Raw genomic sequence first — 25,995 nt, forward strand, 5'->3', positions numbered from 1 at the left:
CCAGGTCTTGCTGCAATTACATGTTCTAAGACAGAGAAAAGACAAGTTATGCCTTTAGGTGAACACAAGACCTTATCTTAAACAACAGGGCAGGGAAAAGACCCAAGACGGTGAAAGAAAGGGATGAGCCCTCTTGCCAGGTTGTCTCTAGCTAAGGAGAAAACAAATGTTCCCTCACGAAGCAATATTACTAAAGCTCTGTCTGTTCAGAGGGTCAATAGGTGGGAGGATTTGATGGGCAATCCGGCTGGTATCTTAATTTTGTAAATTAGAAGACCAGAAAGAAGGTGTTAAAAAAAAAAACACATGAGTTGGCTGAAGACGGGGAAAGACAGACAGCACAGAATTTACACAGGTCTTTCTAACCTCTGATAAATGCCTGGAGATCCTTAAACCACTTAACTCCAAATGCACCCCCTCCCCAATTTACACTTATAAAAATATTTCACAGCAGAAGCTTCCCATCACTGTTCTCTATTCCGAGCAAAGTTTTAGGATCCGCTCCTGCTGATAATAGACTCAGAATCTACCTCCTTCTTCTTTGCTAATGTGGCTGAAGCCCCATTACCGAGCTGGGTTCATTTGGGTCAAGAAAATTCTGAACTGTCATTAAGACTAATGCCACCAAGGAGGAAAGCCCAGGAGGCCTGAACCCCTACAGGCATCAAAGAAATGGCTGAAGGTGGGGCAAAAAATGTCTTCCCCAGGGAGGAGCACACCAAATGGTTATCCATACCGAACAGTCAGACCTGAAAATATACAAGTCACATTATACATATTGAGTAGGTTTTATTTAGGAATGTGTGTGTGTGTGTGTGTGTGTGTGTGTATCCATGTAACAACAATTAATGGAAAGAGAGGCCATGAATAATGAAAAGAGTAAAGGAGAATATGTAAGAGATGGAGTGAAGAATAGGGTAAGCTGTGTAATTATATTAATCTCAAAAAAAAAAAAGGAAAAAAAAGAATGCCAATCTTGGCTGTACGGAAACATTTAGGCTCCAGACTGAAAACCAACCTGGCTGGATCACTATGGGCAGCTTCCTTAGAATTTCAAAGATTTTTGGTTCTGTGATAAAGTCACAGAGTAAAAGATGCTTCAAAGAACTCTTTTTCTTTTCCTGGGGTGAATGAATGGGCTTCTTTCCCCCTGACATTCTCACCAAGTAAGACTTACCACCCAAGAGCAGCCCTCCCCCACCCCAAGGATCCTCCCTTCCATCAGCATCTGAGGCCACCACTAAGAAGAAAAGGAGAGGGAAGGAAGGAAGGGAGAGAGGAGATGGAAGGGAAGGGAAAGAAAGGAAGGAAGAGAGGAAGGATAAGAGGAAGAGTGAAGGAAAAGGAAAAGGACAGACAGACTGATTTTCTTTTTCTTTTTTCTTTCTTTTTTTTTTTGTGGTTCAGTTAGGAAACCGAGAATGAAATATTTTGTAGTTGCCCTAATTTTAAAATTAGGAATAAAGGCTGGAGCAAGCATCCTTACTCAAAGCCCTGTTTTAGCCCCTGCCTTCCTGTGGGACTTTGTTTAACTTTAACTGTATAGTCCGATATTTTGTAATTCTGGCTTTGTTTGGAACTCTGTTTCTGATTGGTTATTCGGGTTCATATTAATATATGGAGGGTTTTTTTTGCTGGTTTTTGTTTTGTTTTGTTTTGTTTTTGAGACAGGGTTTTTCTGTGTAGTCCTGGAACTCACTCTGTAGACCAGGCTGGCCTTGAACTCAGATATCCACCTGTCTCTCTGCTTCCTAGGATTCAAGGCAGATGTACTAGGATTAAAGGCGTGTGCCATCACCATCGGGCTATTTATGTATTTGTCTGTTTATTTATTTTTGTAGCACCAAACACTCCTGAAATGTTTCTAATTAAGGCGGCAGTCAGGCTCATCTGATAACTTAACATCCCCCTCCCCCATCTCCTGCCCCCACAAATAAAGGAACATTTGCTTCGGCTGCTGATCAAAACGTGACTACAAAGGATGACCTGTCCCCCATCCCTCTCTGCTTCTTATAGCATGGTGGATCTCCAGCTGGAGACACTCTCGGCCCCTGGACACAATGCAACACACGCCAGCACCTGAACCGAGATGCCAGCACCCACGCCAGTGCGGGCGTTTACCTGTGACCGTGAGTGTGGCCGTGCAGCTGACACTGCCGTACTCGTTGGAAGCCTTGCAGGTGTACTCGCCGCAGTCCACAACCTGGGTCCTCAGGATCTCCAGGCTGGAGACGTAATTCGAAGACCAAATGGAACACTTGTCACTCTCGTAGATCTCTCTGCCGGCTTTGAACCACTGGAACCGGACGTTGGGGGCACCTTGGATTTCACAGGTGAATTTGGCCAGGTGACCCAGAGCTACCTCCAGGGGCTCAATTCTCCGCTTGATCACAGGGGCCACTGTAAAGGGAGGCAGAAGCCATTAGCATGCTACCTTCTCAGGCATCCCGCATTCTTTTTTCCTTTTTGCAGACTAGCTTTTGTTGCTGTTAATGAAATAAAACGGCTGAAATTGGTGAGACGGGTTGCGGCAGTCTAGGACACGTGACGGGAAGATGAGCGTGGTGGTGAAGGCAGAAACAAGAAAGGTCAAAAAGCAGCAGCTTGTGACAATTCCGATTGTGACTCAGCAGTGAACTGGGGAGGGTGGCAGAGAAACGTGACGCTTTTCTTTGGGGTGTGCATGCATAACCACGGGGTGTGTCGCTGGAACCCACCAGGCTGACTAAGAGCTGAAATTAAGGTGAAACCACGAAACATCAGCTGAAGTGGTGAGGTGAGACAGATGCTAATAAACAGAAATAAACACAGGGAGACAACTAATCATGGTTATCTGGAATCCAGAGAAGAGCCTGACAATTTCAGAACGCCCACGCACTGAGAAGGTTCTAGTACGTGCTACAAAAGCACTTTCATATGAAAACATATTTATTGTTATAAAACATATGAGAATATGTTTTACTTAAGAAAATCGGTAGCCGCGTGGCTATGAAAATGCTCTGCCTAACGAGGCAGTCAGAGAGAAATGTAAGCTAATAACCATGATTACGTCTCTACTTCTTTCCTTCCTGTTCTAAGAAGCTGGCATTCTGGAAAAGAGGCAGATAAGGGAAGCTTCAGTGGTGAGGCCTAAATCATCGCAACTCAGTGGGTATTAGAGCCGGGTCCCTTTAATCCCCGACGTCCAACCTCTTCCTCCGACAGTGAGCTTTGCTGACGTCCTTGCTTTCCCCCTGTCGTTTGAGGCCTCACAGACATACTCCCCTCCATCCTCTGCCTCTACCGTGTCGATGACCAGAGTGTAGTCATTCTGATCTTGTAAACGCTTGAACTTTGTATCTGTTGACAACGGTTTACCCTTGAAATACCAGTTCACCTCCTTAGCATTTGATATGGAGGACGCAAAGCGGACAGTCCCACCTTCCTCAGAGATGACATCCACTAAGGGTTTAAGTACTGTAGGGCACTCAGCTAAGGTACCATCGGTTTCTTGTGACTTTACTGTACCAGCCTTCTGGGTGCTGCTCTCTTCTGCTGGTTTCAGAGTCTCAGCCTGTGCACCTTCATCAGCATCTTCATTCTTAAACTGACTTTCCACACTCAGACAACTGACCTCGTCTTGGGAAACGAGATACTCAGGTTCAGCTTCTGGTTCTGCGAGGGCCTCAACTTGCTGTACCTCCAAAGAGTGGCCTATTCCACCCTGCACACCTAGTTCGGCTTCCTTCTGAATTCTCGGATCCTCTGCTGTTAGGATGTTTATTTCTTCACAGATGATGGAGCACAAAGCATCCTTGAGTTCCGTCTTCAGGTTAGCCATTTGAGGATCTACGTCGTCGATAGCGACGGTTAACTCCTCAGTCACCGACTTCACTGAAGTAATAAGGTAGGTGCAGAGGATGCGTTTGGGCTCTTGAGTGAGGTCTACGGCCTTGACCTCCACCTTGTCGATGCTTCTCAGCCACTCAGAGAAGAGACTGCCTTGCTCACTGGCCACCGCAGCTTGCAAAGCCCTGCGGACCTGGGTTTTCAGGTGTAATCGCTGCTCTTCGGGAATGGCGGGAAACAAAGTTTCCTTAGCGAGCAGGTCACTTCCCTGAACCTCCATCACTCCCTTGACTGCCTCGGGCTCTTTCTTAGGCTTAGAGCTTTGGCTGGTGGGCCCTGCCACATCCTCTGCTTGCTCTTCCTTGAGTAGGACCTGCTTCTCCTCAAGTGCTAGCGGGAAGCTCAGGGACCTGCCTTCCTCAGAGCTCTCTGCAACACCTCGCCCTGCGCTTTCTAGGGGCTCTGCATTCGCCAGCAGGATTTCACCTTCTTCTGTGCATGTGTGTTCCAAAGGGACTTGGGGCTCAAAGTGCACATTCGAGATGGCAACCTCAGGACCCTCCAGACTTTCCACATGGCCCTCAGCTACATCCTGACACAGGAGGAGAGCTCTTTGCTCTTTGTCCACTTCAGGGACAACCTCTTCTCCCGGCTGAAGTGCTTCGTCAGCCACAGAGGATGGAAGTGAATGACCGGGAGTTGCTGGCAGAGAGCATGGGGGGATGTTTTCCGGCTCTTGGAACTGTGGAGTATCTTCTCTGGGAAGGGTTCCCTGAGGGTGGACAGTCTGCAGCTGTAAAGTAGGAGGTGGCTCTTTGCCTGGCTGTGTGTGAACAGTGCCATCAACAGGAGGAAGCTCCCCAGTGCTCTCGAGAGGGTGCAGCTTCTGAGCCTCTATACCCACCCCGGTATTCAGTTCACTGCTGTCAATGCCATGCTCATAAGAAAGCTGCGGCTTTTCTTCTGCCATTGTAGCAGCTTCCGGAATGGCATCCTTGACAAAAGCTGCAACTTCCTGCTGCGAATCAAATGCCTGAACCGAAGGGCCCCTTGCGGATGTTTCCAGAAGATCCCCAGGAACTCCCGATGTGGACTCTGTTTCGCAGGAGGCATCTGTCACATCCGTCTCCTCCAGAAGGACAAGAAGCTCTGCGGCGCAGGTGGACTCCCCCCACACGTTCTTGGCCTTACAGACATACAGGCCACTGTCTTCCTGCTGGGGGTCGTTAACAATGAAGGTCCCAGAGCCATCAGGATTGTGAATGATGGTGTAACAAACATTGGTGAAAAGCGGCACGTTTCCTCTGAACCACAAGACGGTAGGGGCGGGTTCTCCGTGTACCAGGTACTCAAAGACAGCAGGGATCCCTGGGGCACACTGGACTGGTTTTAGCTCCTTGAAGAAGTAAGGAGGACAAGGCCCCTCAGACTCCTCCTGACCTTTCTTCACTTCTGCTTCCACATCTTTGTACCTCTCCCCTTTGGGGGTTATTTTTAGATAGGCGCTACACACTGTTTTCCCGTACTCATTACTGGCCATGCAGGTGTAGTCCCCCTCGTCCTCAAATCTGGTGAACAGGATGATCAGGCTGTGGTTATCCCCATCAAAGACAAATTTGTAGTCAGCAGAAGGGGTCAGCAGCACCCCATTAAAGAACCATTGAATTTTAGGCTTAGGGCGGCCAATGACAGTGACAGACAATTTAGCTACATCTTCAATGCTTATTTCAGCATCTGATATTTCTCTGATGAAAACTGGGGCAGTGCCTTCCTGTCTGGAGTCCAACTGAGTGGAATCAGCTGCAGGCTCAGATAAAAGTTCAAGTGTTTCGCTCACATTATGGAAGTGAGGATCAGAACTATAGGTTGGAAATTCTTCCTTGGCAGACAGAATACTATCAATTTCTGTGTGGAGAAAGGTTATTATGATATTATGATACGATTTTGTTTAATGAAAAGTATCAGTCAAAAAACGAGACACCAATTACCGGCCTTCTGCGCTGGAATCAGACTGTGGTGAGATTAATTTATCGAAAAACACATTCTTAAATTTTCTTAGCCTACTATGGAAGTTCAAACAGTTATAGCTACTGCACCAAAGCAACTTTCTGTCCAATTCATCTGGTAGGGTTTACAAGTGTGATACAAATCTAGATCTGAAGTTTGAAGAAGTACCAGATAAATACTTATAAATAATAAGTTCAGGATTATTTACATCAGCTTCTAAAAAATGCATAGAATTGTTATGTGCCATTTTCTTGAGTCTAATGATTGATTGTTTACAAAGAAAAAATATGTTTTAGTTAATACTTCTAACTGTATATCAACAACAACAGTAACAAAAGTGGGGACCCACATCAGGAATCCTAGCATTTGGAAGGCTGAGGCAGGAGGATTTCCAGTTCACGGTAGCTTGAGGTCTTTCCTGTATCAGACAATAGGAAAGGTTTGCATCCGACTCCTGAAGGAATCACTGGTGTCTATTACCAGAAAATTGGGCCTCCCTCAGTCAAGTGAGTAGTCAAAGTACTTTCAGAAATGTTTTACAATAAGACATTAGTTAGGAAACACAGAAATAAGAGACGATGATGCCAGTATCAAAATGTTGGTGATAATTTATTGTGTAAGTCAGTTGCACAGTATTATTGAAGTAACACAAATTCTTTCAACACTACCACAACCAAGTGAGAGACAGGTCGTCTATCAAAAAGTGGATTCTTAATTCAATCTTCCGAGGAAGCAGGACTGCCCTGTTACTCGTAGGTTTATTGTCTACATAAAAAGCAGTTTTTTCCCGTGTTGTTAAACCACTTCCCTCATGCTACGCTGACTACGTTGGCGTCTTAATTTCTTACTGGTCTAGACTTTCAGTACTGGAAGCAGACCTTGAGTCTGCAGGCTGTGAAACACTAGTAAAACCTGTCTGCAGCACGTGGGATATTTACTGTGCTATGTGGGAGTGTCCCCGAGAAACCACTGATTGACTGCATACACTTACAAGACCAAAGGTGGCCACTTAGCTTTGGGTCTGTGCTGGGGGCATTAGCTTCCCCTTCTCTTAATTTCCCAAAATGACCGCAAATAGAATGGATGGGATATAGTTAAAGTGCCCTGAACTGATAATATGTTAAAATATTTTCAAAAGTTTCCCCTATTTCAAAATATGGTATATTAATCTCTCTCTCTCTCTCTCTCTCTCTCTCTCTCTCTCTCTCTCTCTCTCTCTCTCTCTCATTACTATCCAAGGCTTTAAAACTGGGTGTCATTGAGTCAGAAAACAGAAAGTTCTATTGACTACCGTGGGTGTGGGGAAAACTTACTTTCTTCTTTTAGCTATTGTTATTCAACACATCTTCAAGTTCAACGCGTCTAAGACTAGAAGAATCATCATGAGAAAATCTAATAACGTCTTCCTTATGTGAATGTACGTGTGTACTTAAAAAAATCAACAAACATGAAAGCATTTTCCGCCTCTATTTTCACCGCTTTTCTGGGTTGTGAATGTGACTGTGTTTATAATATGTGGTAAGTGTGCTTGTCCTGTTGGCTATGACACATGCAGTACATGGCTAAATGTAAAAAAGACTCTTAAGTGCCCTTGCTACAGAACTAGCTTTACTAGAGTCAGCTTGACAGTGGTGTGGTCTATTATATCTAACTTCCTATCAAAAGGCATTTTGCACTCCCTGGTAGAAGCAAACATCATTACTCCACACTTGTTCATCACTGGATGATGGTCACTCAAAACAAAGACATTTAATAAACAACTGGATGAGACAGTCAGCTCGTCTCCTAGTTCCTACGCATGCTTCTAATCTTCTGGTTTGGAGGGCGTGAAGTGGTTTCCATTGCGAGAATAACGTCAATAAATATGGTAGCTCTAAGAATTCTTATGGAAATTAAATCTGAAATAAATGCTGTATGTTTGATAACCAGTATCAATGTAGCTAATACAATCATGGACCTTAAATATTGTATTACTCAGGCATACTCCTTCTCTCTTCCACTGCTTTCTCATCTGCTACAAACTGAAGCTCACTATGTTAGTTTTGTAGCCGTCACCACTAAGTGACAAAGAAGCCTGCTGTTGACAATAATTTCTGAGGTCTTTTGCTTTAATTCTACATTTTTATGTAAGAAAACTGACTTTTTTTCACTTAGTATGTCTTATGTGCAAAGAACAAGGTCCACATTGGTTTATAGCCACAATATTAAAACATTTATCCATTAGTAAAATTGAAGAATAAAATTAAAATTCACTGTATAAGCATAAATATCCTACTGGAATTTGAATGTTTATTAATATATAGTTAGTTTTAAAGATTAAAATTTTATAAAAATAATAAAACTCACTCTACTGTCATATATATATATATGTATATATATATATCCTTTAATAAAAATTTTTATAGTGTCTCTATTAGAGATCCTGACATTGGTATATAGTTAGAAATTCTTATGTAGATTGATAACAGATTGATAACAGATTAATGCTGAACTTGCACTTGATGCTTAAAATGAGAAAATAAAATATTTCCAAATGTGGAAAGACCATTAGCTGTGTGATTTCCCTGCAAGTGTTTAAAAGAACCTGCAGAGACTTTGACCCCTTCAAAAACCAGTGATAATGCAAGCACTCAAGATTAATAGCAATGATGAAGATATCTCTTAAAAACAAAATTCTAGTAATAATGAAGATATCTCTTAAAAGCAAAATTCATTTTCAAGATTGCAACACACACAGATTAAGAAGTTGGCTACCATTTGGACAAAGCTGGTTTTGTTTCTCGCTTTGCCATCTTGCATCTGAGTAAATCAACACAGGTTTGTCTAAATGTGAAGAGGCTTAGTGTTCAAAAATGACTTAGGGTCAGGGGGTGTTTTCTCTTACCAGTTTCTCTACGGGCTCATCCAATAGGGTCACCATTCATCCTACCGCGTACCTGCAATTGACCTGCTAACAGAGAATTCTGAGACACTCTGTGGAGGAGGGGTCACGGAAAAGGAGAAACACAAACAGTTGGGTAGCCAAAGAGGTGTTTAATTGTGCTGGATGGATGACACACAGGGTAACAGACACAGTGATGGTTTCTATGTTCAGACCACAGAATATTTACACGCATTATAAAGATGAGATTTCTGCACAGAAAGATCATATCTCCAGGGGGCTTCAGGGTCACGATCCAAATATAAAGGTTACATCTGGAAGGCTGCTAATCCATAGACACTGATAGTGACTGAGGCCCCGAGAAATCCCACTTTAAGAGAGGGTGAGAACGGCCGAGCTCCTAGCCACTCCTGAGTTGTTGGTAGCTACACAGCTATACTCTCCCCCATCACTTTTTAGTAAGCCTGTTATGAACAGATGGTGGAACCCTATGCCGCTTTCCTCAGCACTGAACCTTGATCCTTGGACCAATTTTCCATCCTTGTACCAAGAAACTGTGGGCCTCGGAGAACCACGAACTAAACACTGGAAATACGCCGCTGTCCCTAAAGGAGCGTGACAATCAGAAACACCTTTGATAAACCTGGGAGGGCCCTCTACCACCTGGAATTCAAAAAAACTGTCTGCATATTTGTTCCTTAAGAGTAATTCCTCCTTCTGACTGCTTAGAGTCACTTTGCTTGTCCTCGGGCTTACTGCAGAGACTGGTGACCCAGAGACAGAGTCTCCCATGGTGAGGAAGCCTCGGCAGATGGCTTCTCCTGCGCTGTTCAGAGCTCTGCACCTGTATGTCGCACTGTCTGAAGGGCTGACGTCTCTGATTTTAAGGCTATGGCTGCCTTTCTCCTCACTGATGACGTACTTCGTGCCATCTGGCTCAATGCACATATACTCCTTATACCATTTGACTTCTGGTGTAGGGATGCCTATGACGGAACATTTGAACACAGCGTCGGAGTTTTCTGGAATCTTAAAATCACAGATGGGTGTTATAAAGCGAGGTGGCATTTCAAAGGCTTCTAAATCAATGTTAAAATCGGTGCCTTCTTCCCTTCGGGATGCCAGACTGGGATCGACTAGATGCCGCGGAAGGATATCTAAACTCACAATCATGCTCTTATGGTCAGGAGTAAATTCGGGGACCGTGATGATCTTCACCTGCTTCTCAAATTCCGTCACATCTTTTTCACTTAATTCCACCTCCAGGACAATCTCTTGAGGGGAAGGTGTTCTTGAGGAGTTGGCATTTTCCAAGTCAAACTCCATGACGTGTTGGTGCATTACTGGTGGTGGGAGAGCCACAGCCCTTTCCTCTTGGGGTATTACTTCTACATTCGCAAAGCTTTTTGCCTCCCCGATGATGTTGACTGCGTGGCACATGTACTCTCCCCCGTCTCCTTTTTGAATGTTAGAAATTTCCAAAGACCACACATTGCCCACTCTTTCCATTTTGATTCTGTCATCTGGCTCCAGCAAAGATTTATTTCGATACCATTTCACACCGGGGGCCGGGAGACCCTCAACCTCAATGATGAAGCCTAAAGTTGTATTTTCGTAGATCTTCCTTCTGCTTAGCGGTTCAATAAAAGATGGAGGCATTTCATCGTCTTTGGGTTCGACGGCTTCATTTGGTGTGCCGAATGAATCTGAACGCCATATTTCGGAAGAGGAACTCCTCTCCTCTGTAGGTGTGTAGAAATGTTCGTTAGGTGTGCTGTCTTCCCTCTCTATTTTTGACAGGTTCGTACTTACATTTCTACTATGGTTTGGTCCTCTAGTAGGAATAAAATCTCTCTCTAGTCTCCCTCCTGGAGGAGTGGAGTAACTCTCTAGAGCCTCCCCTGAGGGTGTGGAGTATCTCTCCAGAGCCTCCCCTGGGGGAGTGGAGTATCTCTCCAGAGCCTCCCCTGGGGGAGTGGAGTATCTCTCCAGAGCCTCCCCTGGGGGAGTGGAGTATCTCTCCAGAGCCTCCCCTGGGGGAGTGGAGTATCTCTCTAGAGCCTCCCCTGGGGGAGTGGAATATCTTTCTGGTATTTCACCTTCAGAAGGTGTGGAGTACCTTTCGTCATTTTCCTCTAAAGCAGTGGAATATCTCTCCAGGGGCTTATCTCTTGTATTTGCTAAGGATTGCTCAGTTACACCTGAAGGTTTAAAATATAAATCGGGAGACTTTGGAGATTCCAGATGCTCCACAGATGACGGCGGGCTATAGAACTGATCTAACTCAGGCAGTTCTTCACTGCTTGTACTTCCCACATCAATAGAAACATCAGACTCAGGAGAATAGGGCCGTCCTAGGGAATCCTGTTTCTGGTTGTAATATTCATACACGGTGCTGAAAGTTACTTCTTCAACCTCCATGGAGGTGACCGACTCACTCTGGACAAGTTCTGCCTTGCGTCTGGTGTCTCTAAAATCAGGCACCTCATACTTTCCCGCAGCAAGTAAGTACTGTGTTAGGGAGCTCTCAGACGCCCCCTCTTCAGTTGTTTGGGCCTCCTCCAATCTAGGAAGATGTTCAGGAAAACAAGTTTCTACCTTTTCTCCTTCCATGGTAGAGAAAGAGCTTTCATTTTGAACATGAACTTCATGATAGGCTTCTTCTCCTGAGGCCTCAGTTGTTCCCTTTCTCTGGTCATTTAGGTCCTGCTGTTCTCCAGTCATTAAGAACGGCAAGCACTGACTGAGAGCGAGCTGTCTATGAGGCTCGGCTGCACCCTGAACGTCCCCTCTAGGGTCTTCCAGAGTTCCGTTGTATCTCTGAGCCACACCACATGCTGGTTCCAAGGTGGAGCTCTCTTCCATCTCAGGAACCTCCAAATGTTCCTCCTCACTTGCTGCCCTTTTTAACTGAGAAATGAAACTATGTTCATCTCCTAGAGAACCATTTTTCTCAGAAATGTTAGCTTCTCCAGTATCGGCTGGTGAAGCTTGAAATAAAGACCATGATTCACCATGCACCATTTTAGAAAAAGACTTAAGCGAGTGATCGGTTTTTGAAACGGCGGGGTTTGGTTCCTGTCCATATTGAAAGCTTTGGCAGACGGGAGTTTCTTCTTTGTGGTGTGCTTCCTGTTTGTTCTCAGTTTCTTGCTCCTGGAACAGCTTGCCTGGATCTTCTACGTGAGAATACATTTGCTTTAGATCAAAGACAATGTCTTCAGGACTAACCATTTCTGATGTCCGCTGTTGAGTTCTTAAAGAGCTTTCATCTTGTTGACCATTGGCCAGGTCTTGGGATTGTACGCCTGCGCTCTCTATCTGAGAGTGAAATTGCCTCAGGTCAAAGGTAACAGGTGCTCCAAGCTCACCCTTTTCTGAAACGATGGCTTGGTTTAAAGGGTGTTTTTCCTCCTGCTGTTCCCTCTCTTCTATTTCAAATTCCTCGGGAGCTTGAGAAAGCTGCTTCAAGTTCATAACAATGTTAGCTGAATCTGCTTCTGTGTGTGAAGACAGTTCCCTTGCCTGATGCACATTTACTCTCAGATTGCCAGGGCCTGACTCTCTTTGCTGTACAGAAACCTCAAGATCATCCAGCTTCTTCTGTGGGGCAGTAATAAAAGATTTCTTGGTCCGCCTTTTCTCTAGAACTCCCTTTTCTGCCCGCTGCAGCTTTTCGAACGCGATGATCTTATGCCTCACCTTCTTCCCTGGGTAGTATCTCTCTCCTCCAAGGTCTTCTTCACAGGCAGTGACAGGTGAGGCCTCCATATCCTGAACAGCATTAGAGGGTCTCTTAGCGTGGATATTCAACACATAATCACTTTGCGAATGCCCTTGCATATTTCCCCATTCTGGTCCACGATTTCCAAAGTCATCTTCAACTTCTTCTCTAAAGCTAGCTTTACTGACACCATCAACAAATGGATAAACGGCATCCTCCACTCTCTGTGGTTGAGAGGTTTCACTTGCATGTGCCTCATCTTGGTATTGTAGGAATTCTGCTCTGTGAGGTTTATCACTGCCTGTGGGTCTAGAGGTGCCCTGTGTAGATTTGAATACCTTTTCACTGGAAGTGGTACAGTATATTTCGTTTCTCTTGTCCACCTGCCCAACTGTCTCAAGGCTTTGAAAATACTCCCTGACAGTATATTCTTTTACATTTGGTTGGGTGGCAAAAGGACCAACTGGATTATCATAAAAATGTGTCCTTACAGATTCCTCCTGAACATGGGCTTGCTGAGATTTAGAATACTGTGCAAAGGTTCCACTGATATTTTCCAGTTGGCTATAGTCCCTGTAAGTGATAGGTTCTACAGTTAAATCTAAAATGCTCTCAGCTATGCCTGAATCATTTTCAGCTATACATTCATATCTTCCAGAATCTTGCGAATTGACATCATTGACATATAACCTATGCCTAGAATTAACCTTTTCAACCTCATACTTTTGGTTCTGCTTTATAAAAACACCATTATGCAACCATGTGACTACAGGCTGGGGCTCCCCCGATATTAAGCATTCAAGCATGATAGAATCGCCTTCCCTACAGCTGGCATTCCTTGGCATTTCCTGCAACATTTTGGGTGGCTCATTAGTGATATCAGAGGAGAAGATAAACTTGTGCTTTGGCGACTGGCTGGTTTGCTCTCGAGGTAATGCTTCAGGTTCCAATTCAAACAGCTCCCTGTTTTCTTGGTCCTGTTCTGGGGTTGGGGTGGCTGACGTTATCTGAATCTCTACAGGGAAGGAGAGCAGCTCTGTGTCTGCAGAGGGGAGCCCTGGGGGTTGAGTTTTTGACGTATAAAGATGTCCTTGGCCCTCTTGACTGAAAGGTGCATGGGTACTTCTTGCCTGGTCAAACGCCAGCGCCAGCTCTTCTTCCTCATCTGTGTAGTCAGGCCACGCTGGGACCTTATGAGGCTGGGACGCAGACGTTGGCTTTGCCCGCACGCTAAGTACACCTGTCGCTTTCACTGTTCCGTACTGGTTAAACAGCACACAGGTAACCGAGCCTCCGTGTCGTGGCTGAACGGAAGGGAAAGTTAACGTTGAGTAGTTCTCGAACGTGTGCGTGGTGAAGCCTTGACTCCGTGGTATTGGCACCTCATTGATATACCACGTCACTATGGGCTGAGGGTACCCTTGAAAATGGCACACAAATTTACAGCTATCCCCCTCGTAGACTTCTTGAGATTCAATATCCTGAAGAAATGAAGGTGGGCAGCGTTGTGGATGCCTTTGGAAGTAATTTTCCAAAGCTCTTGTTCTCTCCTCCTGCTCAGTTTTGAATTCTTCCATATTTGTGAGGAACCACTGTCCTTCTCTCCAGCCCTTTGGGGTTCCTCCATCACTATCTACAACTTCAGTTTCTTTAACAGCTACAATTGTAGCCAAAGACTCGCTGGAATACGGCGTGAGAACTCCAGGCGCCCTTTCGGGAGCCTCACCTCTCCCCTCGCCCTTATATTCGTCTATTTCCTGATCAGGGGTGACTGCTGACGCTTTGATTACAGTGCTGCTGGTGGCTTCTTCAAATTGAACCCTTGCTTGTGTGTTTTCACTTACGAGGCCATACTCGTCAAAATAGCCTTTTGGTAGGCTTTCTTCTAGAAATGTCTCTTGGCTCAGGTAACTTTCAGTCTGGAAGATGTCTTCATCGCCAGTCACTTGGACACTTGGCGGGGGTTCTCTATTTTGGTGTATTTGATTAGGAAGAGAGTATGGATTTGGGGTGATTCTCTCAGTTGAGTTATCAACCCTACCCCTGTCTTCAGCAAACTCACACACCAACCTCCTCTCCACTTCCTCTCTAGAGAGTGGAGAGTCCCTAACAACATCCTCACTTCTCATTGCCTTTAAGTTAATTTCAGATGATGCCTCTACAAGAGATAATTTCTTTTTCTCTAAGAAGATTTTTCTAGCCTCCCGCAAACGCTGCAACTTTACTTTGGTCTCCTCGTCGAGGAAACTCTCGCCTACGTTAAGCCAACCTCCCACATCCGATTTACTTTCTGACCCTTCCTCGTCATACACATAGTCTGCTTTCCTGCCAGGGCTCACCGCTTTAAAGTGGATGGTCCTCATCATTCCCTTTGGTTCCGCCGCTTGTGTTTTGTTAAAAGGGGAGCCAGTAAACCTCAGGTCAACCTTGATCCTGTCTTCTCTCCTCTCACCTAGAGCCCCCACGTCTTCCCAGGTCTGCTCTGCCCTTTTCAGAAATTCTAAGTACCGCCCACCCTGCCCTTTCTGAATAACGTGCAGTGATGCGCTGGTCTCAGCGGACCCCTCACTGTTAACCGCCAAGAGCCTGTAACTCCCAGAATCTCGGCCTTGGACCCTCTTCACTTCTAAGCTGGAAGAATGTTGGTGGACATGATTCTCAGTGCTTATAACCCGACGAAGACCTGTGGGGATGGGCCTGTTATTATGAAACCAAGTCATTTCTGGAGTTGGACAGGCAATCAGTCTACATGTAAACACAACAGGTTCACCCTCTACCACATATTGAAATGCGAGTTTCTGAGTAAAGGTAGGCTTGAAGCATTCGGGCCAGGAGCTCGTGGACGACATTCTGTTTGCATATCTCCTTGCCATCAGGGAGCGGTTCTCTCCATCTTCAGAGTCGGAGAAGGCACTGCGCATGTCTCCGGCAGGTTCAGCTTCTCCCTCAGAGAGTTCTTCTGCAAAGAAAATGAAATTACAAAGCATTTTACTATTTTCCACAGCACTTGGAAAAGTTGAAAATAAATGAAATTGCAAAATCGGAAATAAAATAAAGTGCATGCTACAGAGTCTCACAAATCCATAAAATTTCACTCACCATATTTGTTCGAATAAACGCAACACCATGCTCTGTTTAAAAGATTCTGACACGAAAACCGTTCGTTGTCGGGTCTGCTTTCTTCAGACTGCTGAAATTTCTTCTTGAACAAGCAAAAGTGCGTTTCAAAATAACGTATTCCTGTGTGCATTTGCTTTGAGAGCAGGACAACTTTGCTGTTTTGATGGCTAAGAGGAAAGTCTTACCTGACTTGCAGAGAGTAGAATAAACGCCCTTTCTGATCCTTTTGATTGTAGATTTAAATGATTAGATTTTTGAGAATTAACTATTTGAAAAATATATAGAGCTATAATTGTGAATAGATGGAATAAAATGAGAAGGCGTTTATTCGAACTAATACAGCTATAGTCATGACATTATGCAAAATAAAGCAGGCAGGGGTCACATGAGAGAGCTATCTGCAAGCCAGTATAAGAGACATATCAATGTTAAAGTGATCCGTGTGCATGAGGTGTAAACCAAGAATGGAATGTAAAGTTTCCACACATCCTAAACAAAGTAGCATTTCTATTACAATTCATTCACGACATCGCATTCTGAAGATGATAGGTTAACGCCCACTGTTCAATTCAATTCACCATGGTTTTGAAAACAAACTTCTACTTCATGATTTCATGCATTAAATGACAAATGTTCATCATACACGCTTTTCAAGACGGCTGAAAACACGAGACCGCATGTGGCTGATAAAAGTTTCCATACGAGATTTATAAGAACCATTTGACAAATGGCTGTGAAATGCAACATAACCATCGGCATACTAAACCAGGCATGCGACATAGTAATATATACTCCAAGAGATATATTGGTTCATCTGTGCCATATCCTCAGTGATACTAAGAGGAAGAAAGTAGGCCAAGGATTTCACTAATGCTCCAGAATCTCTGTTTAAATCTCACGTTCACAACAACAATACCTTTCATCTCCGTCTCAATCTGCTGCTCAATCTGCTGATGCAAAATGGATTCGGGGGCTAAAACGAAAAAACAACAACAGAAATTTTGGTGAGTAATTGCACACAGTTTCTGACTCGGTTCCTGATTCATGTGATAAATACTGCCCTTCTATTATAAAAAGAGCAGATGCACTCACTCCATCAGAGGATCCATGCCAAATGAATGGGTGAGCTGATGCATCGGAGTTACAGAGCAGGGTCCCAATCCCCCATGCCTTTACATGCACTCAGGAAAGTAACACGAAAGCTAAAGGAGTATTCTCTTTGTAATGTCCTACTGACTACATACACACTTGCTAAGAGATGAAACCACATCTCTTAGGAACATACACTTGCTTGCTGGCCACTTTCAGTTTTTTTTTTTCAGAACAAACCATTTTTTACTAGCAAACAGTTCCTTGATCTGAACCACCTCTCAAACTTGAAACTATACGAAGTGCAATTATACATCAGCCAGTGAACAGACTCCTCAACTCTGGATGGCTTTTATTATACAAGAAGCACATCCAGCTTTGGGCACTGCGGTCTCTGGGAGAGCTTCCAGGACGAGGCTGGTAGCTCGGGATACATGGGTTCCAATTTATGTATCATTGTGACATCGGCTACAAGGGCTCTTTTTTTTTTCACTTTTTTGTGATCTTTGGCATGCTATAAATGACAACCCAACGTTTTCTCCAATGATTTCTTTCATTTCATAGGTTGCTTTAGATTGTGACTCTGAGTATTATCCTTTCAGTGTCTGAGCAAAGAGCAACCTTTGTAACGACTCCGCCTCATGACGTATTTGCTAGTTGAGAATGAAGCCGGGGCAGGCATACATTAGAGGTGTTCGGAAAAATAGAACTCATGCTATGTCAAGGAGGTGGACTGTCATTAAGATGGAAAGGAAAGCAGCGTGTTAGGCTCAAAAGTAGCATCTGGTGGATGCATCTATTTTATTACACACTCAAGACCATATTCAAACAGAATAACAGGCCAGTTACATTCCTATTTGATCTTGGTGGGCAGCCATGTAGATTATATGAATGTATTAGATCAGAATAAAAGAGGCACATATAAATATTGGCTCTATGTTAAATAATCATATGCTTGTGCTCAACCCTTCATTCTTTGAACACCTAAAAGCATCTTATCTTTAATACTTTCCTAACACAAGAAACGTTGTCTGGGTTTCACAATGTTCTCTTGCTTCAATATTTTAAGAACATAATAATTTGGAACTGAGCATATAAGAATTCCTGGGGCAAAAGCATGCAGGTCAATCCACTCTATCAAGGAGACACTTGGCCCTGGACTTTTAAGAAATGATTTGAAAGATCCAGACTTCTCCTACTTCTATAACACAGCCAGCTCTCAAGTGCACAGTGTGGCAAAACTGTCGCTGCTGTCACCTACACACTCATATACAGTCATTCTGCACAATCACTCTGCACTGCTGTCACCTACACACTCATATACAGTCATTCTGCACAATCACTCTGCACTGCTGTCACCTACACACTCATATACAGTCATTCTGCACAATCACTCTGCTAGCCAAAAAAACCTACAGTGACACCAAGAGCCAGTGTTCTGGACGGAGCTATTCAGAGCTTATTATTCACTTAGATGTATCTACTGTGTGTTAATGGAAATAGATCCAGAGATTGCCATGGAACAAAAATCTCAGCTCCAGAAGGGAATCTTGGTGAGAGAGACTGCAGACGTATTAAGTGAATGAACGAGGCTGATTCTCTGAGGAGGCAAGGATAGCTGTACACAAGACAAAACTGGACTGCCCCTTTGCCAATCACTATAGCCATCAACCATTTGATGAGGATCAGAGAGGAATGGCAGCTATTCCTTCGCACAACCCCCAGGGAAGCCTAACTTCTATCCACTGACCCCCTTCCACGTGACCCAGTAGGTCCTTTGCCTAGAGTTACATAACACAAGCTCTGGGCATTCCAAATACGATGTTCTAATTTTATTTTTGCCTAAAAGGCAAGGTTACGAACAAGGGGAAAAATTTATGCTTTTCCCAGACAAATTTTCCTTTGCTCTTTCAGACACAATAGAGATTTGAGCACAATAATAACTAAAATAATGACATCGCTGTGAGGAAATCGCTGTAATTTCAAGAGACCGTAAGGCTGTAAAAACAGTATCATTTAGAGAAAAATTATCTACAGACCATTAATTGTAGTCCAAATAGGACCTTATTATTTTCAATATCCAATTTTCTACTTTCATGACTTATTCTCTAAACCTGGAACCTCCAGGCCTGGAAAGAAACGACCATGGCTGCTGGATGGTAAACTCATTTATCAGTAATGATAATTTGCTGGACTCTTACTATGGAATCAATTAGAGTGAAATTCAGCTTAGCGTCAGATACAATGCTAATCACCCAAGGAAGGCTTGGCAACTACAATATTTTAGCCTTCTCTGGTGTATTTTGAAGGTTTGTTTCTGATAAATATTAGTAGGCCCACATACGAAATGACTGGATTGCCTGATCCTGGACCAGGGAGTTAAAGTCTCCTACAACTTTGGCCTGTGACGTGGTCTACTTCCATCAAGAGTTTATGGGTAAACTGCTAGAGAGGGCTTAAGGGACAGATTCATCGACTCGGTTTGGTTGCATAGAAAGTTTCAAAAAGTGATAAAGATGAAACGAAGCAAGTCGTACACAGCTAAATGTCAGATGGCCACCTTCCACGTCTAGCACTGCTGAGCCTGTCTCTCCATGACCATTGTGAGCAAACTGTACATACACACGGGTGGAGCTTTGAGATACACTCTCAAAGAACAGATGCTGCATGCTGACGCAATGGTCTTTGACGTGACTCAGCTTCCTTGGGAATATGACGCTTTCCTCCTTTGTGAGGGAGGAACCGTCTGCTGTGCATGACTTTGCGGACTCTCTGACATCTTTCCTGGAGCTTTACCCATCCAGAGCTTGCACCACACAGCTCAGCGACAAGAAAGAGAGGAGAATGAATGTCACGTCCGAAACTTTCTCACTTTTATGTCAGTAACACAAAATGGCATGAAAGATGAAGGTGAAAGAGGCCATTGCCTTGCAAACGGCACGCCAGCTGCAGCGTGCTCTAGAACGCAGAACCACACACGAGAAAAGTCACTGCCCGTGGTCCAGCAGTGGGTGGGGACTGAAGGCTTAAGAGGACAGCTGACAACATCTGGCTCCTTCCTTCTGTCCTCCTTTCAGCCATGCACAGTGACACACTATGGTCCTCTCTCCATCCCCACACCCGTTTTTCTTTTTCCTTTAACTACATTGGACACATTCCTTGTTCGCTATCATATGCCTTGATATATTATTCAGCAGAAAGGTCATTTGATTATGAACTGATGTACTATCATTTGGGGAAACAGACCCTTCTCCTCCAAAAGAAAGCAGCCAAGCAAAATCGCTGCCTAACAAAATAATGGTTTCCTGTTGCATGGAACAGATTTCAGTGAGATTCAAGCCTGTACATTAACCCCGTAGCTGGAGGCTTGGCGAGATATAGGGCGAGTTAGTTGGTTAGTAAATTGTGAATTGATCGACGGACGCATGAAACAAGCAGCGGGGACTCTCATTAGTAGCAGAGGGAGGGCAGACAGCAAACCAAAGTCCCTGGAACAAGAGGGGCTTTACCTTCTGCAGTCACCGTGAGTGTAGCTGAACAAGTGGCTTCCCCAGCGCTACTGGCGGCTCTGCAAGCGTATTTCCCAGCATGCTCTGGGTAAGCATCAACTATAAGCATTAAAGCCATGCCTGTGGATTCCTCAAAATGGAAAACTACATCTTTTGATGGTAGGATTGGCTGGTGGTTATGAAACCACTGCACTGCTGGTTTGGGAACACCAGAAACCCTGGCGTGAAATCTGACTGTCTCCCCGCTGTGCACCCTGAGGCTTGACAGAGGCTGGATGAAGATGGGCTTTTGGCCAAGGGCCTCCTTCTGAAATGAAACTGATGGCGAGGCATGCCATTGGAGGTCTGATGCAACTTCTCCAGATTGGCTAAAGCCTGAAAAGAAGCAGGCCAGTTTTTAATGGTTTGTCCCCTGCTTAAATCAAAACTCTTTCGGAACTGTCTATTTTAAGTTTGCCACAGGTTTCGGCCGTGAACTAGAATCCAAACCAGGCCTTATGCTTTGTCACTATTGAGTCAAAGTCACACAAATTCATGTCCATTTTCCAGATAGACAAGCTGAGGTACAAACAGCTTAAAGAACAAAATGAACTCCATTATTGCTCGTGAAGGCACTACTGGAGAATGCAACTAGGTTTAGGAATTAGTTTCCCCGCTCTGTTTATAAATCAAACTTTTCTGTTCTGTAAACCGCTTTAAATTTGTTATTAAGAAAATGTATAATTATAGTCCTTAAAATTAAAGGAGAAACTGGAAGTTTCCCTAAATCCTTATGTATTTTTGGATACATCATATAAATTATGCTCATTGAGAAAAAAATAGCATGATTGTGTGTGAAATTCTCTTACAATTATTCAATTATTGTTGTTGTTGTTGTTGTGTGTGTGTTTGTGTGTGTGTTTTGTGTGTGTGTTGTGTGTGTGTGTGTGTGTGCGTGTGTGTGTGTGTGTGTGTGTGTGTGCGTGTGTGTGTGTGTGTGTGTGTGTGTGAGAGAGAGAGAGAGAGAGAGAGAGAGAGAGAGAGAGACCTGGAGCATACTAGGCAAGTGCCATACCACCAAGCCACATTCCCAGACCACTGTTACTCTTGTTTAGAATTAAAGTCCTCAGTGACCAAGAAAGTGTTTCTGATTACAGTATAACTAATGAACAGAAACATTAAATCACCTCAACACCTAGGGGTCCTTTTAGTCTTGGTGAATCTATCTATCCTATGATCAGAGCTGAAGTTATTGTAATGCCTATGAAATCATAGTTGTGTCAAAACCACATGAAGAAACCAGCCTCCACCCTAGCTCAGTAAAAAAGCAAATATACCCATTTTTTTTTGTCTCAGCATTTTTCTCTCCATTCTGATACATGCTGCTAAGGAAGCAGAAAAGCCAGTGGGCACTGTAATACATCACAAAACTTTATGGAGAGGAAGCAGGGCAAAATAAAAAGACAAGGGCCCCAAAAGAGCTGGTCAATGAGGAGCAGAAGCCATGGGCAACATGGGAATCACAAGTTAAATGAACAGAACGGAAGGGCCAATGCCTTCACGACTAGCAACTGGAACAGGCATTGTGAAATTCTTAAGTCTTATTCTACCTTCTAGCCGCAGGGTGGCGGTGCTGGACACTTGGCCCACAGAATTATTAGCGACGAAAGCATAGGTTCCTTCATCCTCTGGATAAGCCTCGGCGATCTCCAGCTGGTAGGTGTCTTCAAACTGCGTCATCCTGAAGAAGCGAGATGGCTTGATTTTCTTGTCTTTGCAGTACCAAGACACCTTCAGATCTGCAAAAGAAAACATATTTAAACATCAGAGCAAGCACCGTTTTCACTTATCAGTAAGCACAATCTTGATCAGGCCACGGACCACATTTCATTTTTCTTTTAGTTTAAAATCTTAAACTTTTCTTCTGAACGCACGGCACCTGTGTGACTATATGACTCTCATCTTCAGGAAGGAAACACTCTAGAAAGATCTAGCTTCTTCTATTGCTGAACTAGCTGCAGTGTTTCAAACACTAAAATTTTAGCTGTATTTTGTAAAGAACGTTTTCTTGAGACAGAGTCTCGAGTGGCCCACACCGACCGTGGACTCGCTGTGGAGAAACTGGCCTCTGACTTCCAATGCACCTGCCTTTAAGTCCTAACGCTAGAACTGCAGGCACGGGCCGCCATTCCTATCCATTGGTTGTACTCTTTTGAGTCATATTGTATACCGTGTTCAGTGACGCCGGGTGAGGGATCTGGGCACTGTGACCGGGACGTAGGAGAGAATGTAAGGAGCATGCCCACTGCAGCTTACAGAAGGATAAGTCGGCAAGAGATGGGGGCATCCTTACATCTCAACACTCCCTGACCAATGGGTGGATGGTGAAAGGCTCGAGCACAATAGTTGCACAGAAAATAACTTTTCCAAATGGAGAGAGGAAAAACTCATAGAGTTTAGGCCCCTTAGACTCATCTGACTATTCCCATACGATTAACTTGAGCTAGTTCAATAAAAAGAAACAATACAACTCAAGGCCGAAAAAACATGTTACCATGTTGCTCTAAGGGAATACATGTTTAGTTAAGCGTGTTTCGTGTCAAAGCCGAGCCATCTCGGTCTGCAGCGCAGTCATGGCAACGTCCTTATCTTGGTTCTAGTCTAGCTGCGCAATCATTCAGAACTCTGGTGCCACTCGATCTGCAAATGACACCCTCCTCCCCGCGACAGCAGCTACGTATGAACTACAGGGTCTTCTTCTGAAAGAGCAAACCTTAGGGTTCCCTAGGTTATAAGATGCACTAGAGAATGGTATGCTGGCAGCATAGTTCGATAGCCTCTGACCTGGACGTCACTTAATCTCCCTGAATCACGGCTCTCATCTGTAAAGTAGGACGCGCAAATGGAATTCACGGGCTGAACACTGCATTAAGTGACTGTGAGAGGTCAGTGACATGTCACATGTGGAACGACAAGCCACGGAGACAAGGGGGTCATTGCAGCAATGTCTGACACCAAAGGAGATCATAGTGTCTTTGGCAACATGTGAGAGGCTAAGGGCATGTGATGGGCAAATGTCACAAAGAATTAAATAGCTATTCCCTGAACTAAACTGTGTGTGTGTGTGTGTGTGTGTACGAGCGCACATGTGCCCACATGTGTGTATGTTTCATCTCCTGGGTGAAGAACTTGGTCCATCCCACTACAAGGTTCTGTGTTTATTTCTACTGACAATTTAGCCATCAGTGAACTAAAGGAAGCACCGTGGTAAAGAAGAGCTGGGACCCACTAACAACCAGTGCAGTCGTGGAGAGAAGAGTAGGAGAACCTCTCTCGGCGGAGCAAGTGGTCCATCGGGCTTGCCCGCCACTGTCCGAACTGCTCATTGGCTGCTCGTGGCCTCTGTGAGGCTCCCTCCACCAGCCACATATTCCCTCTCGTCTGTATCTCTGCTTCCTCAACTTCACCCTCTGACTTCCGGGATACTTTCTCAGCGACCCGTTCTTTTCCCCGTTCTGCCTGGTCAGGGCCTCACCCACACCTTCCAAGCTTCTCTCCTGCTCTGTTTTTTTTTTTCTATTTTTTTCCCTTCGCCCAACATGGTATTATTTCTAATGACAGACTGGATCATGCTGTCTGGAGGTTAAAAGTCCCTGAGTGGTTCCTTGGCTGCAAACAAGACGAACTCTAAAGTCTAGGCACAGACGGGAGAGCTCTGCCTCTTGCCTATTCCTGACAGCTGAACTTCAACTGTGAGCAGGACCCAGGCCATCAAAGCATCCCTCTCAGTCGGTTATGCTGTGTGCTCTGATCCCACCACCCCCTTTACCGTGCACACGTCTTCTCCAGCCATCTTTCTGGCAGAGAACACTTTCTATGTGATGTCATTTATGACTGTGGGATCTTAGAAACATGTATCTCTTCACCTCTTAGAAAGGAGGAGCCCAGTCCGGTCACTCCCAGCTCTCAGCGTCTCCACAACAGTGGAGCAGGTAAATATTGTTAGATTAAAGTTGAAGAGGCTACTTAAGTAAATTGTGGACTTATTTCATCATGAGATTAATAATTCTTTATTATTTAATTTATCTGTCATTCTCTAAGCCTCTAATGGTTCAGGCTTCTTTCCCCTAGAAAAACTCTAGTGAGGAGCGAACATATGTTAAATTTACAGTTTTCCAAATTTCCTTTCTACCAGTAGGGGGCACCAGAGACCTTCAAAGAGAATGCTTTCCTAGCGAGACAGTAGCCTGAGACTGTTCAAGGCATCCTTCCTCCCTACTCTGAAAGTGTATGTGTATATATATATATATATACATACATATATATACTATATATGTATATATATATACTATATATATGTATATATAGTGTAGATATGGTATATTGCATTTTAAAATGAAGTTTCTGCATTAGAAGAACATTATCAAACTACCTTCTACGTACTGGTATTCAGCATGTCTCAAAAACTGCACGTCAAAGACACAAAGTCCATAGAATTTGCCCACATTTAGACCCAGTGCGAGTCTCCAAGGCTGTAATGAATGAATGCATTAAGCACCAGTCCCTTGGGAGCCATGCCTACAGGTGCCTTACATACATCATGCTTTAATTATGCTCATAAACCGAGCAGGTCTATTAGGTTTCTTGATTAGCGTCTCCATCCCAGAGGAGGACGCCATGAGGTCAGAAGATCTATTGAAATCCTAACTTGTTTAGGAAAATAGCTGTGGGCAAGGCAGAAATTGGGTTACAAACTCTAATGGGAGAAGCCTAATAAACAAAACAATGACCACCAAGACTGGAGAGTTCCCCTGTATAGGGTCACCACAAAAAAAATAAATAAATAAAAAAAAATAAAACCAAGAAAAAGAGGAAGTCATTTTCATGGGGGGGGTGTAAATCAATCATTCATTCCTTTGATATATCTCGTGAACGTCTGAGGTCAGGCCACAATCATTCCTACACTTTTTAAGACTATTTCCCTCTCAAAGTCAAGTGCAGGGAATGACTGGTGACATTGGAGAAACAAGCCCACCACTGAAATGGAAGCGGACAACCCTGAATGGTGGCTCTGTGCGAACACTGGTTCAGATGCTGCGTAGGGATCTGTTTAACAAACAGCCTCATGTATAATTTTGAAGGGTTGATATCAGCCATCTAATGGTACCTATTTCATCCATCACCAATTTTCCATTGAGAATCTGCTGTGGACAAAAACTATCCTTTTAGGGCAAGGGTCCTCTGGCTTTCCTGGAGGCTCTTCCCTTCTAGGCTGCTCTAGGATCCAGACACCAGGATCCAGACACTAAACCATAACCCCTGCTCTCGTGAGACATACACTCTAAGTTTTAATATAATAGTTTTCTCATTATGTTCATGAGGGAAAGAAAACCAACAACACGGTAAACGCATGTGTAGGTAATGCCCTGGAGCCACAATTCCCGTTTCTCCTGAGTTTAAAGCCCACACTTTTGTTCACTGCGGGACTATACCTCCCACACACATTGTCCATAGGCTCAATAATGCCTCACGTGAAAATGGTTTCTCCTGAAATCTATGAAAATGCTATAATAAATTCATGACAACTTCCAGCTTTGTCATAATTTCCCCCATTAAGATTTTAAAATGTAGGTACAATCATAAGGATGCTAGATGTTTTTAAGACATTTGTGGAAAAATCTTCAAAGATTTTCAGAAAGAATAGTTGTACTGCCTTAACAATTTTTAAGGACACAAAGCAGTGGTATAGAATAATAATATACATACTAAAACAATGTATATACAAAACAGCAGGATATATAAAATGATATATTCTTAATTAAACAATTCTAAGGGGATGAGAGATGGCTCAGAGGTTA

General features: G+C 43.9%; 1 protein-coding gene across 3 annotated transcripts in view; it reads right to left on the bottom strand.

Annotated features, from left to right (window-relative positions):
• Ttn (titin) overlaps positions 1–25,995 on the bottom strand; it is a 272,179-nt gene that overhangs the window by 203,205 nt on the left and 42,979 nt on the right. For 2 of the 3 annotated variants that reach the window (XM_087900088.1, XM_087900089.1), the window contains 4 exons: positions 21,748–21,936; positions 16,477–16,533; positions 3,190–5,733; positions 2,122–2,400 (listed from right to left, as the gene is read on the bottom strand). In XM_087900088.1, coding sequence (XP_087756214.1) covers positions 2,122–2,400; positions 3,190–5,733; positions 16,477–16,533; positions 21,748–21,936 — 3,069 coding nt within the window. Of the gene's footprint in view, positions 1–2,121; positions 2,401–3,189; positions 5,734–8,848; positions 15,400–16,476; positions 16,534–21,747; positions 21,937–25,995 lie in introns of those variants that run through there. The other variant, XM_085680928.2, reaches the window with a different exon arrangement.

The sequence above is a fragment of the Myodes glareolus genome, chromosome 21 (genome assembly GCF_982192425.1).
Source record: "Myodes glareolus chromosome 21, mMyoGla1.1, whole genome shotgun sequence".
NCBI classification, from domain to species: domain Eukaryota; kingdom Metazoa; phylum Chordata; class Mammalia; order Rodentia; family Cricetidae; genus Myodes; species Myodes glareolus.